Genomic DNA, 19,023 nt, shown 5'->3' with positions numbered 1-19,023 from the left:
ACCCTTCATTGGATTGAAGGAGGCTAATGCATGTTATTTGCTTAAAACGGTGGACCACACGGTCAACAGGCATAAGATGTTGTAATCGAATTCCATCACCATTTTTTGCATTCTTGATCAAGGCCAACTTTATGTCATTGTTTGGGTTTAATTACAAAGGCACACACATCCCGCCCCCAGCCCTCCCATGTGAAATTAGTGAGCTGCCTGCTCAGCTGTCGGTCTCTCTCTGTTCTCTCCTGGGGAAACCCTTCTGAACTGCCAACACCCATGAGAGGAGTGACATCAGTCACCAACATCTTCGTGTCAATTAGTTTATCACCTCCTCCCTAGTGCCAGGAGAGCCAGGGGGAGAGAACTGGGGGCAGGCAGGCTTTAGGAAGAGAGGAGCTAAGGTAGGGGCAGTTAGAGATCAGAGGAGGCTCAGAAAGGAGAGATGCAAACTCAGCGCTGGCCAAGGGTGATGAAAAAAGGCTGGATACCCAAGACAAGTCCCTTTTGAGCTCTTCTTACTCTTTACTCTTGGGACTTTGTTAAAGATGTTAAAGAACGTAGTGTATCCTTCCTGCCATGTGAGTCCTTTCCTGAAACGTGTTAATGTGCGATTATTGCGGCACAAAATTTACAAATCACACCTGTGGTGCCATTTGAAGTATTCAGACTGCCCTGAGGCAGTCCTGTGCTTTCCATGATTTTTGCATCCATCAGTCTTCCTCAGAAAAATGTTAAAAATGGTAACTATTCTTCAAGTTGTTTTCTCCTGTGTGATTATAAATGCTTTGCTATTATTTCAATAGCAAAGCCTAAATCTGTTAGAAGAATGTATATATATATATACACACACACACACACATATAGTGATTATTACTGATAATGATAAAGTGTAGTTTATTTTAAATCCTTGGATGAAAATGTGCCACCGTTGCACTGTAACAGTCCCGTTGAGTTCCACGGGCTGTGGTGTGCTGTGTTAATTTCGGAAATTATTTTGGTTAGTTAGTTTTGTTGCTGTTGTTTTTAACATTAGAACTTCCCCTCTGAGCACTCCACGTGCGCTCCCGAGCGGTCCAAACCAAACAAGACCTGGGATTATTTAAAGAAGCCACTTTGATTCCCCAGTCCGCTCATCCTTTTCAGATACAAAAATAACACATTGTTTTATCTATGAGCATAAGAATCCTTTTTCAAAGGAAACAAAAAGAGCAGACAGTTTCCTTCCTGGCTAATTTGTGAACCTCTTTAAATATGTTAAACATAGCCACAGACACAACTTATTTCCCTGGTTTCACTTCCTAAACTCAACCTGACAAGATAGGTCAGTGCGAAGGGTCTGTACTGCATATATTAGGAAATCAAGTCTAAAGCTTTTTAATTTTTTTCTATAAAGTTATTTGTTTATTTTTGGCTGTGAAGGGTCTTCGTTGCTGCGCGCGGGCTCTCTCTAGTTGTGGTGAGCGGGGGCTACTCTTCGTTGTGGAGCACGGGCTCTAGGCGCGCAGGCTTCAGTAGTTGTGGAGCACGGGCTCTAGAGCGCAGGCTCAGTAGTTGTGGCGCACGGGCTTAGTTGCTCCGCGGCATGTGGGATCTTCCCGGACCAGGGCTCGAACCCGTGTCCCCTGCATTGGCAGGCAGATCCTTAACCACTGCACCACCAGGGAAGCCCAAGTCTAAAGCTTGATTCACCTAATTCACAGCCGCCAGAGTGAGAAGAATAAATGATTTAGACTCCAGAAGCAAGAATCTAATTTCAGTGATGAGATCACTAGGCAGGTACTGCCTTTAACCGTTCTGAACAGCATCCAAGGATGAAATTTTTATTCAATGAGCCCAGAGTACTTCTGTTCAAGATACTGCGTCTCATTCACAAGATGCACATACTATCAACTTTCAGAAATTCTTCCTATTCAAAATTATATCTTTATGTGGAGCTGAAACCTGCCTCTTTGAAACTTTACCACCATCTCCCTTCCTTGGTTCTGGTTATCTTTTCTGGTGAGTCAGAGAATGAGGCCAACATCTCCTCTGTCTGAAAGCCCTTTAAATATTTGAAGAAAACAATCCTGTCCTCCCCAAGTGGACTCATTTTTAGACTAAACATCCTCATTTCCTTGCACTGTTTTATCATTACCGTATTAGGATATGGCTTCGTTTGTTTATGCTTCTCTTAGAAATAGGTACAGATATTTCATGTGTGGTTTGATGATGGCTGATCAGGTAATTTCTCAGCTAACCACAGTTTTTCAGCAGAGAGGCTGGATACAGCCATCACTCTGAGAGTAGAGAAAAAGTTACAAAAGAGAGCAAAGGAGAAGGCAGAAAAACTATAAAAAGCAGACACAAGAACTCAAAACAGGGCTGTTGGGGGCAATAATGGGTGAAAAGAAGGACTCATATATATAGTGTCTGCAGCTACCTTGCAGATTAGACCATTTCTCTAAGTGATATTGAAGATTAATGCCCCGTGAGGAAAAAGAGGTCATGAATCAAAAGTACCAATTCCTCGGGGACGGGGAGGGATGGATTGGGCGTTTGGGATTAGCAGATGCAAACTATTATATAGAGAATGATAATCAACAAGGTCCTACTGTTTGGCACAGGGAACTATATTCAGTAGCCTGTGATAAAGCAAAATGGACAAGAATATGAAAAAGAATGTATATGTATAACTGAATCACTTTGCTATACGGTAGGATCAACACAACATCGTAAATCAACTATACTTCAGTAAGATAAATTTAAAAACAAAAGTACCAATTCCTCAGAAAATTCAATGGACTAGCCAGTAGGAAATGGTTAGAATTGTTTAGCCTCTGTCATTGCCAAGGGAGATATCAGTGTGGGAGGTCCAGAGCTGCCACATAACTCGCTGTCTTCTTTCCTGCCCCATCCACTTGGCCAGTCCGACATCCTGCAAGGCCTCCTTCAGAGGTCAAGTCACTCGCCATATCATTTTTGGCCTCTAGGAAGTCCTTTAGCCCTTATCAGCCGCACTGTGTAGTCTGTTTTATACAAACTAGGGTTTCTGTGTTACCCACAGGAGGAGCTCAAAATGTTTATTGGTCTGGTTCTAATGGTTTCATGCTCCCCTTAATCGCCTTCCAACTAGGTTTTCAAAGCACAGAGAGGTTAGGGGTCGTGACTTGCACATCCACGTCCTGCATAGTCCTGGGCAAATATATAAGTGGTCGACCTAATTTAATTTGGCTTCTCTCTACTGCCCTCAACAGTATAGTGATGTGTTTCTTTTTTCAGACATTCACTGGTGGTTTTCTAAAGAGATTAATCCAATGAACATTTCTCGAGTGCTCTGGACCAGAAAAGTGAACAATGCGCAATGATGAGCATTGTATTAAAGGTCCATGCCAAGTGCTGTGGGAGCGCGGGGTTCAGGGGGGATGGCGGTGAGACACGAGGGATGAGGTGTAGAGAAAGTGACCCAAGAGCGAAAGTGAATTTTAAAAGATGAGTAGGATTACTATATATAAAACAGGTAAACAACAAGGACCCACTGTATAGCACAGGGAACTATACTCAATATCTTGTAATAACCTATAATGGAAAAGAATATGTATAATGTATAACTGAATCACTTTGCTGTACACTTAAAACTAACACAATGTAAATTAACTGTACTTCAGTAAAAAAAAAAAAAGATAAAAAAATAAAAGGTGGGAGTAGGATTGTCTGGGGGAGAACAAGTTGGGAAGGAAGGCTGTTCAGACAAAAGGAAAACGACGTGTAAAGGGCAGAGGACCAGGGGGAGTGCGGTGTGCTCCGATTTAGTCCAGGTGGGGGGCCTGGGGCGTGTGAGGGGGATGAGGGCTGAGGCTGGAGGCGAAGCATGTGGGGGACCCAGTGCGCTGGGGTGAGGGTAATGGTAACCAGGAACCACTGCGAGATTTCCTTCAGAAATTCTTACATATTCTGAAGTCTACCGGGGAGCATTTGCAAATAGGCTACTGAAGAAATTCCATCTCTTCATGTAAAACCTCAGCGAGCCATAGATGTGTATACATCTAAGAGGCGCCAATTGGAAGACTTTATGGTGCTATAAATGTTATGTTTTCTGGGGTGATTTTTGGCTTTGGAGAATTGAAATTGAGGTCTAATCTCTGTTCTAAATGGAAGCCACGTGGCCAGAGTCCACGGTCAGATGAGGCCTCTTTAGGTTTTGCTGCTCAATGAAACTGTCTGAGGAAGCCCTTGGAATATTTTTCTTCCATGTGGTCTGTTTATTATGTGTTGCTTCTCTCCGATAGTATTTTGCAGCCTACTTCGTGTTAAAAACCAGTTTACGAAAACGGTGGGAAGAGCCAGCATATGTGTAACTGGTGGGAACTGGAAAAAGAATGGATAATTTCCAGTGTGTGGGTTTTTTTCTCTCTACACCCGTCTTCTGCCTTCTTGGATTTCTTTCTCACGGGTGTGGCCACTCTGGTCATTCTCTGTGGGTCAGTGTCATGGCTCTGGCAGCAGCTGGCTCTCCTGTCTTCCGGGAACTACTGTCCCCCACGGAGACTGTGTTCCGACGGTGGCCTGGGTCCTTACCTTCAGCCTCGCCAGGAGGGGGGACCAGCCAGGCCTTCCCAGCGGGACGGGGAGGGGAAAAGGAGGTCAGGGAAAGGAACAGACTGGAGGGGCAGCGGGACACTGGGAGGTGGAAAGTTCAACAAACAGGGAAATAGGTGTCTGAGCAGCTTCTCGTGCTTTCTGGAGCAGTTGTTTACCTTGCACGGTGAGGTATGCCGAACTCTCCGCGGACCCCTTCTGGTTGGTGGCTTTGCAGTGATAGACACCTTCATCCTCTTCCGTGACTCTTTCAATAAACAGCGTGCTGCTTCCTGGTCCTAAAATAATTCCTGGGGAGTGAGAGATGTTTAGATTAGCGAGGCTGGATGACAAACCAAAACAGCCACTTCTGTAACACAACCCTCTTCCTATCATTATGCCCTCAGACGAGGAGATCCAAGCTCTGGTTCGCCTGGGCCACCCAGGCCAGAAAGAAATGAGATGGGGCTACCGCCCCCAACTTGAAAGAGCACATATCAAGGAGGTAGCGTATCTAATAATAATAATAATAATAACTACCATTTCCTCAGTGCCCGCCGTGTGCCAGGCACGACCGACACCCCGTTCCTATCTCGACAACCACCCTGTAAGGGCTTATCGTCTCCATCTTTCAGACGCGGACACTGAGGTCTGGGGAGGTTAAGGGACTCAACCGAGAGCGTGCAGTTTGATGGAAAGCACATTCGTGGCTCAGGGGTCAAAGCCAATCCCATTTCGTTGGTCACAGTGGTAAAGAGCTTGGGCTGGGCTTTAATCGAGGCCTCACCAGCACAGCTGTGTCACTTTAGGCCAGTTACTTCACCTTTCTGTTCCAGTTTCCTCAGTCTTAAGATGACAGTGAAAGCAGTTCCTACTCAATCAACGGGAAAATGAATAGCAAGTGCCCAGCACATAGTAGGTGCTCAGTAAACGCAGGTTTAAGTATTACTGTGGAGCCGGTGTGAGGGAAGGAGCATCCAGCTTCCAGACCCAGACGCTTCCATAGCAAGTACTGTCCCCATGTATTTGAGTACTGACTCTGCTTTAGTCTGTGGCAGAGGCTTGGGGGGGGTGGTAGGGAGGGGCAGGCTAAGACACCGTGTCTGTCGAGGAGGGAAAATCAACTCATACCAAACACAACATGCATACATTCTCTCTCTCTCTCTCTCTCTGTCTCTCTCTCCCTCTCTCTCCCTCTCCCCGACACACACACACACACCCCCACACCCACACCCACACCCACACCCCCAGCAAACAGAAAATGTTTGATGAGTGAGAATAAACACATGTAGCACAGCGGACCCAATCACATGTAAAGTGTGGATAGGGAGGAGCTCAATAAGAATAGGAAACTCAGGGAAGGCGTCATGGAGTATATGGGCCTTGAGTTGAGGTCAGATTATCAGAGGTGATGGGAGAAGGGGGGCCATTGAGAAAAGGCATGACCCTGAAATGAACACGCACCAAGTGCTTGTTCCGGAATAAATTGAACCCGACCAGACCAGAGGCTGTATTTTGTTAGTTGAAATAGTTTGTATTCTCCTGATTATAAAAACTATATTTGATATAGAAAACTTGAGAAATACTGGAAAGCATAAAGAAAATGTGAAAATACAAACAAACCTACAATCTCACCCCCGGTCAGTTTTCCTTTAGTCTTTTTAAAGTGGCCTTTTTTACACAGTTTGTTCATTGACATAATGACTATTTTTGAGGTCCACTGTGTACTAGACACTAGTCTAGATGCTGGTGATACAGTAATAAGCAAGGCAAAGGAGTCCTTGCCTGCAAAGGGCTTAAATTACAGTTTGGCAGAAGTACCAATAAAGAATGTCATTTCAAGTAGCCATAACGTTTGTGAAGGAAACAGACCAGGTGAAGGAGGTCACGAGTTAAGGAGGGTGAAGAAGCTACTAGATGGGATGTTTTGAGAAGACTCTGGGCAGGTGACGTTTTGAGCAGGAACCCGGGAGCAGGGGTGAGCAGGTGAAGACCTGGAAAAGGGCATTCTAGGCACAGGGAGTAACAAATATAAAGCCCGTGGGGCAGGAAGGAGCTTGTTTAGGGAAAGATACGGTGGCTTTGTCCTGGGGTGACTGTGTGTGTTTGGAAGTGGTAGGGATTGGTGGCGCTGGGGATCTTCTGAAGGCTTGCTTATGGGTTAGCATGTGGTACATGAAAAAGAGTAATAAAAGTCTGACTTCAGGGTTGATAGTTTGAACAGCTGGGAGGGTAGTGGTACCTTTCCTGGGTAGGGGGGAGCAGGTTTGAGGGAGAAAAATCAAGAGTTCTGCTCTGTTTCATGAGGTTTCATTGGGGGCCCAGGGAGGAGGTCGGTGTAAGAGCCGGCTGCACGGACTCAACATTCGGGAGGCATGGAAAGCCGGGGGAATGGAAACAAAGCTCATGGGAAGTGAGTCCAGAGAGAGACGACAGCTGGCCTGAAGGCTGAACCCCAGGAAATTAGAGAAAGAGGAAGCAGCAGGGATTGAGAAGGAGTAGCCTGGGAAGCTGCAAGAAAACCAGGAGAGCGTAATTCCTAGAACCAAGGAAAGAGCTCACGATGGAGAAGAGTGATGAGCTACGTTCGGTGCAGCTGAGAGACTACGAAGAAGGGAGATCACAAACCACTGGGTTTGGCAATGAGCCGTTTCAGTGACATCTGGGAACAGAAGCGTGATGACTGTCACTTAGAGACAGGAGGTGATGGAGGAGAGATGGTTAGGAGGTTACTTTCAGGAGGGTAGCTGGAGACCAGCACGAGGTCAAGGAATGAATTCGTTTTTGAAATGTGAAACTTTACAGCATGTTTATGTGCTGATAGGAATAATCTGAGAGGGAGGGGGAGAGAGAGAGAGAGCGAGAACGAACAGAGGGAACAGTACCAGGAGTGGATTCCTAAAGAAGTGAGAGGGGATGGAACTCAGTGGCTGAACTGGCCTCGGATAGAGGTCGGGATAGTTCATTCATTTTAACAGGAAGAATGGCAGCGCGTAAAGGGACATAGATTGGACAATTTGGTGATACATTTTCTCAATAAACAAGAGCTACTCAGCTGTTGAAATTGAGGAGGAAGTAATTTTGGAGGTTTGAAGCGAGAGAAGAAGGTGTGAAATAGTGTGCTGGGAGGGAGGAAACAAGTCCAGTAGTAAAATGTTGGTAAGATTTCTCCTAATGCTTATACAAACTTAAACACTGACCCCCCCCCACCCCGGTATCATAGCATAAGTTATTCCCCATGTTCTTACATGCTTTGAATAGAATCATTCATCATATGCATGTACCCTAATGATTGGTATTAGGTTATATCTAATTGCTCATAACTATAAATAATAGTGCAATGACATCTTTAAGCATAAAGATTTTTCTGAATTTCAGATTATTTCCTTAGGAGAGATTTCCAGAAACAGATCTATGAGGTCAAAAGCTCTTGATTCGTATAATCAAACTGCCCTCCGAAAAGATAATTCCAGTTAAAGCTTCTACCAGCAGAGGATAAGAGACTGTTTTATCACTTTCCTGCCAGGACTGAACAGTAGCAACTACAGAATAGAAAACACAAAACTTTGTTGATTTGATAGAGTAAAATGATGGTTGTCTTAATTTGTATCTTTTCGGAACATTCTTTCATGTGTTTCTTAGCCATTTTTATTTTCAAAGCACCTGTTTTGAGCAGTTGACTGGAAAAGGTGAGTTCAGATTAAGGAGAGCTTTGAAATCCTGGCTGAGGAGTTTCCATTCAATGGAGAAGGGAAGAGAGGGTCACAAAGATTTTTGAGGGAAATGACCTAATGAGAGCAATGTTTAAGGAAGTTTAGTCTAGAAGGAGAATGCAGGATGGACTGGACTGAGGAAAAAGTGGTATCTGGAAGTCCAGCTCAGCAGTGGTAATTCAGGCAAGGAGTGATGAGAGGCTCCAAGTGTGGATGGTGGGAAAGGAAGTGGAGGGGGGAGAGATGGAAACAGACGCTTTGTAGAAACAAGCCACAGAAATTGGTGCTTTACTGGATCCAGGAATAGACAGAGATGAGTCCAGGATGGTTCTGGAAGAAACATGAGAGCTCTGCCCTGTAACCTTGGCTAGATCATTTAATCCCTTTGGGGCGGTTTCCCCATCTGTCAAACAAACAAACCAAAAAACCCTGCTTTATCTATTTCATGGTATTGCTATGAGGATCAACAGAAGTAATTTCAGTGAAAGCTTTGAAAAGTGCAAGATATGGTATAAGTGGCGATCCCAGAAAGCGAAAGTGTGGCTGGAGAGTGGGTGATCGGGGCAATGAACGTTTAGAAGAGCAGCGATCTGGCTACCCACAGTGGTCTCCACTGCAGCTGACCTGAGCCTCAACCAAGTTTCTATCACTCAGATCCCAAATTAAGGCTAACGGCATGACCAAATAAAGCCCAAGGACTTGGATTTCACCCAAGGAGACAGATGTGTAATTGTAGAGGTGAGAGGATGGTGCCAGGGACGCTGATGACCTGACATCATCTGGCCCAGTTCCCATCACGTGGAGGAGAGAGGGGGGGAGAGAGTGTCCAAAATCAACAAGCACAACTCTTCCTTCTGACTTGGCCTCACTCTGCACAACAACAAAGGCACAGAGCTGGATACGTCATCATCAGGCCCCTGAGAAACCTCATCACACTTCTCTCATTCTCTACTCTCGCTACTTATTTCCCTTCTCACAAAAATAGGCCAGTTACTCCCCTTATTATTTTTCCCCATTCATCAAATCTTCTGCCCATACTTAAACTAGGGGAGACAACTATAGTTCTTTTTTTTTTTTAAGTCTTTATTGAATTTGTTACAACATTGCTTCTGTTTTATGTTTCGGTTTTTTTGGCCGGGAGGCACGTGGGATCTTAACTCCCCGACCAGAGATCGAACCCACATCCCCTGCATTGGAAGGTGAAGTCTTAACTACTGCACCATCAGGGAAGTCCATCCCCTAAGTTTCTTTAATGCCTTAACCTGTTGCTACCTTGATACAGCCTGTTCACTATGATACAGGCTCTGGTCTACCGTGGAGCTCACCTTTTAAGGAGGGCTCTCTTTTTAGTTTTGAATTTTTTCATTGTAATTTCAAAGATTTTAGAAGTGCAGAAAAAATATAACCCATGTGGCTCACCACTAAGATAGCCAGATGTCAGCGTTTTGCCATATTTGCTTTAGACCCCTCTCTTTTTTTTGAAGTGTTAATTTAATTTAATTTTTAAATTTTTATTGGAGTATAGTTGATTTACAATGTTGTGTTAGTTTCTGCTGTACAGCAAAATGATTCAGTTATACATATATCCACTCTTTTTAAGATTCTTTTCCCATATAGGTCATTACAGAGTATTGCGTAGAGTTCCCTGTGCTACACAGTAGGTTCTTATTAGTTATCTATTTTACACATACTAGTGTGTATATGTCAATCCCAATCTCCCAATTTATCCCTCCCCCCTTTCCCCATTGGTAACCATAAGTTTGTTTTCTACATCTGTGACTCTATTTCTGTTTTGTAAATAAGTTCATTTGTACCATTTTTTTTAGATTCCTCATAAGTGATATCATATGACGTTTGTCTTTCTCTGTCTGACTTACTTCACTCAGTATGACAATCTCTAGGTCCATCCACGTTGCTGCAAAAATTTATAGATACTTTCCCCCTCCTCCTCCCTCTCTCCAAAGCTACCACTATCCTAAAGTTGGTGCACCTCATTCTTATGTTTTTGTACTTCGTCTACATATTGATAGATGTGTATCTCTATAGAATATATAATATTGTTTTGTGGGTTTAAAAATTCCAAATAAATTGTGTCATATGGTACATATCCTTTTTTAACTTGGATTTTTTTCTATTCAACAGTGTTTTAATATTTATCCTTGTTGATACATGTAAATGGAGTTCACTTCACTGATATATAATATTCCACTGTATTAAAAAGCCACAGATTTTTTTTTTTTAAATCCACTTCTCTCCTATAGGGTAGTTAGGTAGTTTCCACTTTTTTTTTGATGTTACAAAGAAGGCCACAATGCACATCTGACACAGCTATGTGTACCTTGTTATACAATATCTCCTTGTACTGGGTTATAGGATATACCCATTTTCAACTCTACCAAGTATTACAAAATTGTCCTCCAAAATATACCAATTTACACTTTAACCAGCAATGAGTAAGCGCTCCCCTTTCCCATTACTCACCAGTATTTGGTGTTATCAGGTGTTTTAACTGATGGCAAAATTTTGGGTGTGAAATGACATCCCTGATTACTAGTTAGGTGGAACATCTTTTTCCATTTTGGTTGGCCATTCAGGCTTCTTTTCCTGTGAATTGCCTGTTCATGTCCTTTGCACGTTTTCCTATTAGCCTCTTTGTCTTGTTCTCAATGATTTTAGGGTTCTTTATATGTTTTGGATCCTGAGTCCTTGTTGGTTAAATATGTTACAAGTCTTCCCCATTCTATGAACCGTCTTTGAAACTTTGTTTATGGTGAATTTTTAATACAAAAGCTTTTAGAATCTTAATGCAGTCAAATTTATCAATCTTTCTGTTATCCTTTGTGCTTTTTGTTACTTGTTAAAGAAATATTTCCTATTCTGATATCATAAACCATTCATTCTCCTTATATACTTTCTTCCCCCAAAAATCTGATTAAAGAATTTTGCCTTTTCTCACTTAGGTGTTTAATACATCTAGATTTTCTTTTGGAGAAAGGTATGTTTATTGAGTGAGGTAAGAATCTTAACTTTTATTGTATAAATAGCCAATTATGCCAGCTTCACTTACAGAATAATCTGTTCTTTTCCCACTGAGTTGTGGTGCCAGCTCTGTCAGATACTAAGTTTCCATATATTTGTGGTTCTGTTTTTAGGCTCTCTATTTGTTCACAATGACCTATTTATCTGTCCCACAGGAGTTAATCCATGATTAACTTAAGTTATGATTGCTTGATAACACATCTTGATATTTGGTATGAGATGATCCCTTTTTCAAAATTGTCGTGGACCTTTACACTTCAATATGGATTTCAGGTTTAGCTTGTCCAATTCTGTAAAAAGCACTGTTGGAATGTTGATGGGAATTCCATTGAATTTATGTAATAATTTGGGGGAAATTGTCATATTTATTTTTAGGTCGAAACATGAAATTGTCAATATTTTGACCTATAAAATGGCTCAAAAATGGTTCAACTTGATAATAAATATTCCCATCTAAGAATGCCAAATATCTTTGCGTTACTTAGGTCATCTTTTATGTCATTTGATAGCTTTAGGGTTTTCTCTTTAAATATATTGTTCTTCAGTTATACTTGTTCCTTGATAACGTTGTAATTTTTGTTATTATGCAAAATGGCATTGGGTTCTTTTTTTTTTTTAAACATCTTTATTGGAGTATAATTGCTTTACAATGGTGTGTTAGTTTCTGCTGTATAACAAAGTGAATCAGCTATACATATACATATATCCCCATATTGCATTGGGTTCTTTGAAGAGTCACTTTATCTGAATTTTGTCTTTCCCCTTTGGGTGTTAGTTGAATTGACTTTGTACCTATTATGTGTAAGTTTTTCAAAGGTAAGGACTAAATTTTACTCATTTCCCTTTTCTTTAGACTATAACAAAATGTCTGGCTCATGGTAGGGAATGAGTGTTACGCTTATAAAAAAAAAAAACAGTAATTTTTGTTATGATAGTCTTGGCTCACCAACTAAATGATAAATGCTTTGAAGCTGGCATATGATAAGTTTTCAGTAAATGGTAGCTATGATGATGATGTAGACAGTTCTAGGTACACAGTAAATAATCATACCTTTAGATTGGCAGTTCTTAAAGGAATTCATTAGCTGAGAGCTGTATCTGAATTAAGGATCAGAAGAGCGAAAATATAGATTCAGGATGGTTAAAGGTGACCCAAGAAAACTAGCGATAGGATGTCTGATTGATTTCCCGCAAACAACACAAAGGAGATAGTATATATCCAGTCAAACTTTGGAGGTTGGAAAACAATGTCTGGGAAAGAGAAATCCAAGCTTAGTAAATTTAAAAGGCTGACAAAATTCGGAAATGAAGAATGATGGGCTCATCAAATAGCACTAAAAAGATGAATGAGTCCTGTTTTCAAATGGTCACCATGCAGCTTCTTCCTTCTTTATTGAGAATTTCACTCTAAGATCAAGCCTTGTGGCAAAGCCTTTACAGATGTAAGAAAAGAAAAGTTGGTAAAGTATGGAATAATCTGAGACATAGTGAAAAGCAGCCTTATAATAATGTGCTAAGTTGGAAGAGAGTTGTGAGATGTTTAAAACATATGGTCTAAAGGGGATCTGATGGGCGACGTGATCTGTGGTGACACTGTTTGCTCTATAGCCTTGAAAAGATAGAGAAAGAAGAGAAGCTCTTAGAAAAGAATGAGATTAAGGACAGTGATGAAAAAAGCTGTAAAATATTCCTCTCCATGCAACCACTGAATAAGGGAAAAGCCATAAACAAAGGTTCTTTCATTTGAGATAATGTCTATTGCTTCACTAGTTTAACTTCCAAAAGTGGGTTATGATAACAGAATAGTTTTTTAAAAGCTCTTAAGAAATTGTAAACCAGGTGAATTGAAGGGGTTGTGGTTGAAGTGAGCACCTTGAAACTATGCCAAAAACACATGTATTTCTAAACACTTAAAAGTGAAAAGCATTTTTTTGCCCTTTTACTGTGAACTTTACTATTGTTCCAATGAAGTAGTTCAAGATGATTTGGGCACTTAAAAAACATGTCAAGTGGTGCTAGCTGTACGGTTATTAGCTATAAAACCTTAGCTATTCACTATTTATGTCTATAAATTATAAACACACACGTGCGTGTCTGCACACACGTAATATACACACATGCACTCATCCCCGCCCCAATAAATTCTTGTGGTATGTTCAGATTGGCCATAGCCCCTTCCATGAGGTTGGATGAATTTGTACTGCAGGATACAGCCATTCACCTAAAGTGGCCTTTCTGTGGATAGTAAAGTAGCGTTTCTATGACCATTTTAAGGCAGGAAATAATATGGCACTGCACAGGAGGTTAGAGTCAAGAAGGTATTTTTCCATCGTTAGGAGAATAGCTAAATAAATTATGGGAACACATACTATGTTATAGTGTATGGCTGCTTAAAAAAATGAGGCAGACAGTATGTACAGACATAGAAAGATCTCCGGGATATATTGTGATTAAAGCAAGTCATAAAACAAAACACGGAGTATGAGCTCAACTCAAACTTATCTTAGAGATGCTGGCTTTCCCATATAGCCCTACTGTAATCCATTATCTTATTTTGTTCATCGCAGTAGTTATTACTATCTGATTGTATGCTATAGGCTTATAGTTTTGTTTGTTAAATTTATTACCTGTACTTTTCCATTAGAATGGAAATTCAAGGTCCCTGTTTTGTTTCCCGCACCTAGTATATTCCTGGCACAGAGCTGGCTCTCAGTGAACAGCTGTTGAATGAATGAATGAACCCCATCTATCATCTGCCTCACATATATCTGTGCCCCACATTTGCATATATACACATATGTAGGTACAAAATGGAAAAATCTTTGATGAAATACACATGAAACAGTTATGTGTTAATTCCCCATAAGGGAAATTTTTATAGCTTATTCTATTTTGGTACTATGTGAGCTTTTAAAATGTACTCATGTATTACTTATTTAATTAAAATAAATAACAGTAGTTTTAATAATGAAGTTGTAGGCCTCTTTACCATCAACAAAGAGCCACTGAATGAAAGGTTAAAAGCTATGTGGATCCAAATACTTATATATTTGCAAAACTTTATAATATTGACTATGTATAGAATGATAAAATATTTTTGAAGAAAAGCAGATCTATGCTTCACAACAATTTACAGTTGTGGGTTAAAGCAATAAAAGGACAAACCAAAACCTATTCCTTCAGGAGACTGGCCCCCTATGGAGAGAGAGAGAGAGAGAGAGAGAGAGAGAGAGAGTGTGTGTGTGTGTGTGTGCGTGCGCGTGCGTGTGTGCACGCGCGCGCACACTTGTTGGTGGGGCATGATTTACAGTATGTTTTCTACATTTGATTTTTCGATGATAGTTTAATTATGACTGAGTTGAATGAGATGGCTACTTAAGCTAATATACAATCTTATTGTTTAAGACATCTTAGTAGCAGATTATGCAAAAATCAAGTTTTGATTGAATGTGGGTGGAGGAGGAATGAACTTACTTGATTTAACTTTTTCAGCAGCGATTTAGTCATGCAAATGATGGGCTGAGTTCACAGATTAGCTTATCTGAGAATGTATTTGTTGGCATATTTTCCTTAATTGAACTGGGCAGAGTGGTGACCCCAGCTGCACTGCTATGTGTCACTTTAGATCCTGGTTAAGCTGTTTCAAGTCTGTCCTTGGGGGGAGGAGGGGTTTCCATGCAAATGCTGAACTTGTGAGATAGAAAAACCTCATCTGATTATTTTGCCAAGAGATGGAGGAGAAAACTTATCCAGGTCGTGTCTGAGTTTTCTTTCTTTAGTCAACCAGGCTTCAGTGTAAGCAGGAAATTGTGGATTGGGGATGGAGACCCCCTTCCACTCCAAGAGCCCAGACCATGGCTCTTGGTTTTGGAGTTAGTGACTTTGCACAGGGCACAGCCCCTGCCGGTCTCTGGGAAGACTCCTGGGAGAGTCTGCCCTCCCCCTCCCCCTCCCCCATCCCCATCCATCTTTATTTCTCTGTTCTTTGGTTTTCTTGCTCTCCCTTCCTTTTTCTCTGCTACGGGTCTCTCAAATATCGACTGCTCTTCAGACAGAACAAGCTGCTGATCATGGCCATGCTCCAAGTACAGTTCCATGTGTCACAAGAGGTCACAGGAAAGGTCAAAAGAGGTTAATTCACAGTCAGAAGGGAAGAGCCTTAAGGGGGGGTATGAGGTTTCCGTTTGAGGTGACGCGAAAGTTCTGAAACTAGATAGTGGTGATGGTTGCAGAACATTGTGAAAATACTTACTGTCACTGAATTGTGCACTTTTAATGGGTAAAATGGTAAAATTTATGTGTATTTTACCACAATTTCTTTTAAAAAGGGAGAGGCTCTTTCTAAAGCGATGCCCACATTTACAAGTTCTCTCCCATTTCTTACGTTCTAAATTTTTCGTTTGAACATTCAAGAGGGCTTCTAAAAAGGCACCCAACCAAACGCAAACAACTGGCAGGGGACCTTGTTGTTTATATGAACGAGTCTGTGCCGGTTTGTGTGTGATCCCTCAGCTGGGTCTTGCTGTGGCCGACAGCTTTCAGGAGGCTTTTCTGGGCTGAATGGGGATGAGGATATTAGGCTGGAAAAGGCATCCAAGTAGTTTTCTTTGGGCAAAGCATTAGGACATGATACGATGCTATGTATGTACATGTAAGACCTAAATACAGTGGAACTTGACGATAAAGAGAGAGATTTGGGCGTGTCAGGATTGAGTCTCCATAAATAACTTCTATTGATTTCCGGTACAAAACGGGCCTCTACTCACGGGTTACTTCTCTGGATGTAAATCCTACAGCTCCACTGCCCTACATGCGTCAGTCCCACCAAACCAGCCAAACATTAGCAAGTAATTGCAGGAAGTAATTCTCCCGTTTTTCAGCAGGTTAGAGCTGTGGTTAGGGTGGGGGGGTCCTCTTGTCTGGGTTGGGCTAGTAGCTCTGAACTCTGGCAGTGCCAACCAATGAACTGTTTTCCCTGCTATTACCCCAACTCCAATCCCCCCTTAATTCCACTCCTTTTCCCCTCACCTTCTAAATGGAAGTTTATCCTGAGAAAAGGGCTGAGCCTCGGTTCTATGCTATGTTCAGGGTGTCCTTCATGCTTATGTTGTCCTCGGAGATACAACTAAACCTTGAGAGATTCTGGCAGAAGAGTTCTTCTGGATGAAAAGCTACTGGGGTATCTACTAGTGAAGCTTGGCCCTTCTTGGTCTGGGTACCTAGAACCCCTTACCTTAAAGACACAGATGGAAGAGGAAGGGATGACATGATTGGCTGATGAGCCGATCACATGAACACATTGCCTCAGTGGGAGTGATAAACAGAGCAGCCCACTGAGCTCCCCCTGTGCTGCCCTGTGTGCACCTGGGATGCTTATACTCATTTCTTACCTGCAACGTCTCTTAATCCATTTTGCACCATAAGGGTACACATCACGAGAAAGAAAAGGCAATTACTATTCAAGTTTTGCAAAAGGTTAATTGACATTTCTGAATTTTATTATTCTCAGATCTATGAAAACCACTTTACACTTCCGGTGTAATTCTGTCCCCCAGGTACTAGGACAGTAGGTCACCTTGATCTGAATATGCGCTTACAGGTACAGATATTTGGTGTCCGTGACACAGTGACGACAGGAAAGATGCTCCTTTCAGATCCTTAGATAAATAGTCCTAGTGACCAAGATCTCACTCAGGAAGGAATATTGAGAGTGATTCTCTCCTCTTCCAGCCTCAGTCCATTCGAGATGGAATTAATTCTTCCTCAGTTCTTTGTGGTTCCAACCCTACTGCTTTAATCTTAAAATATTCTGAAAATGTCTTGCTCTTCTAGAAATTTCGATGATGGTTTCTTGGGCTTTACTAAAAACATCTCAGGTCAGTATCGCCTTCTGTTCTCTGAAATATTTCCAGAGAAGAAGGGTTTACTTTTTTCAGCAGTTTAATGGCTTTTGTCAGGAACCCCGTTTTCTCTGCACCCCCATCTGGGAGATGGTTTGTGCATGCATTAGTGTAGACCTAAGCTGGACCCGCCTCCTGCCACCTCTGCTTTGCAAACTGATCTTGATTCCTTAGGGTGTCACTACGAACGCAGTGGCCAACAGCCCCACTTGCTGTGCTTACTCAGCTCTGTCACAGCTTTCAACATTTTAGGACCTCATTGGAGAATCTGGGAAGAGTGTGAGCTAGAAAGGTGACTTTTTTGATCATTTTGGGGGACCTGCCAGTCGCTTGGGCAGGTGGCTGGAGGAGTTATGAAGACACTCCGGGGAGTCAGAGGTTCTCCGGGGTGACTTTATTCCATTGTTCCAAGTCTGGGTGCAAATCCTTAAAATGGTTAGCCTAACAGAAAGAATGTTTCTTAAAGGAGCTTTCCTGTCTGTCTACCCCTAAGAATCAAACCATACTCAAAGCAGCCACTGTCATGGAATTTGTCTCCAACTTAGAGCTCTCGTGGTGCTTTTCTGGTACTGGTCCTTTCACGTCTGGTCCTTTATATTATACTCACTTTAGTGGCTCCGCTCTCTTTCAACCTGTCTCTTCAAAGTAAATATGTCTCAAATCACCTCCCTCTTTCAACACTCTGCACCCTATCAGTCCCTCCTAATTGTTCCCAGTTCTTCTTCACTTGGGTCTAATCTGGAGGTTCTCCTACCTTTTATCACTCTTTGCGTATTTTCTCTTATTTCCTCTTTCTCTCTCTTCCATTCTATGTATTCCACTAAAATGAATGATTGAGAACCTACTGTATGCTCAGTGTTGAAGCAGGAAAACTAAAAGTACAAAGGATGTATTTTTTCAATTATCTAACGTATTAAAGATCTTTTAATCCTGTGATGGAGCCACATTTTCTACCTGTCCCATTTATTAATTCACCTGATTCCATTTTTAGGCTCATTAACTCTGGTGCCCATTGGCCTGATGATAGTAAGTTAGGACACACATGGCTGCTGCCTGAAGAAGTGTGTTCACGTAAAGACGTACACTAACTGATTACCTTAGATATTTGCTTATTCAGATTTTCATTTTCTTGTTCACTGCTGTATTTGCAGAGCCTTGCACAGCACCAGACACAAAATAGTGCCTTAATGATGTCTCCTGAATGAATAAAAGACTGTGGGGCTGATATGGAATGAATTCTGGACCTTTTAAAACTAACTGGATTTTGGTTCAAAATAATTTTTAATTTTATATATAGCATGGCCACTTCTTTAAAATGCTTTGAATATTTTAATATCCTTTACATTTTAAAAAATAAAATTAAAAAAATAAACTATAGTTTTTAGGAAGCTTAATCTTTAAGGGTTGGAAGTGAGAAAATATTCATTGCTTTAAATGCTTGTTAATGCCCATGAGGTCATTTAAAACTAGTGTCTGTTCTCGTCTGAGTGATGGGAACTAGCGTTTAGCTCCACGTGCTGTGCGTTCAGAGCCCAGGCTTCAGAGCTGCTCTTCTGGTTTAAACCTTGGTCTGCTACCCACTAACCCTGTGACCTGGAGCCACTTATTTCCCTTATGTTTCTGCTTCCTCATCCCACAGCCTGTCAAACAGGCACGATAATTTAGCAAACCTCATAGAATTGTTAGGAGGAGTAAACAAATTAATATTAGTAAAGAGCTTAGAATAGTACCGGGCACCTAACAAGAGTGTGCGAAGTCAAAACAGACCTGGAGATGCAGCTGGTAACAGTACCTACCTCAGATGACAGTCGTGGAAAGTATCA

The 19,023-nt window shown here is 41.7% G+C and overlaps 1 protein-coding gene across 5 annotated transcripts in view; it reads right to left on the bottom strand.

Moving 5' to 3' along the window:
* The window catches only part of FLT1 (fms related receptor tyrosine kinase 1), a 172,078-nt gene that overhangs the window by 46,260 nt on the left and 106,795 nt on the right, over positions 1-19,023 (bottom strand). For all 5 annotated transcript variants that reach the window (XM_082435510.1, XM_082435508.1, XM_082435509.1 and 2 more), the window contains one exon: positions 4,728-4,859. In XM_082435510.1, coding sequence (XP_082291636.1) covers positions 4,728-4,859 — 132 coding nt within the window. The remainder of the gene's footprint in view (positions 1-4,727; positions 4,860-19,023) is intronic.

Source organism: Balaenoptera physalus, assembly GCF_965194825.1.
Source record: "Balaenoptera physalus genome assembly, chromosome: 18".
Taxonomy (NCBI): Eukaryota; Metazoa; Chordata; class Mammalia; order Artiodactyla; family Balaenopteridae; genus Balaenoptera; species Balaenoptera physalus.
This window is presented reverse-complemented; position numbering and strand designations above follow the sequence as displayed.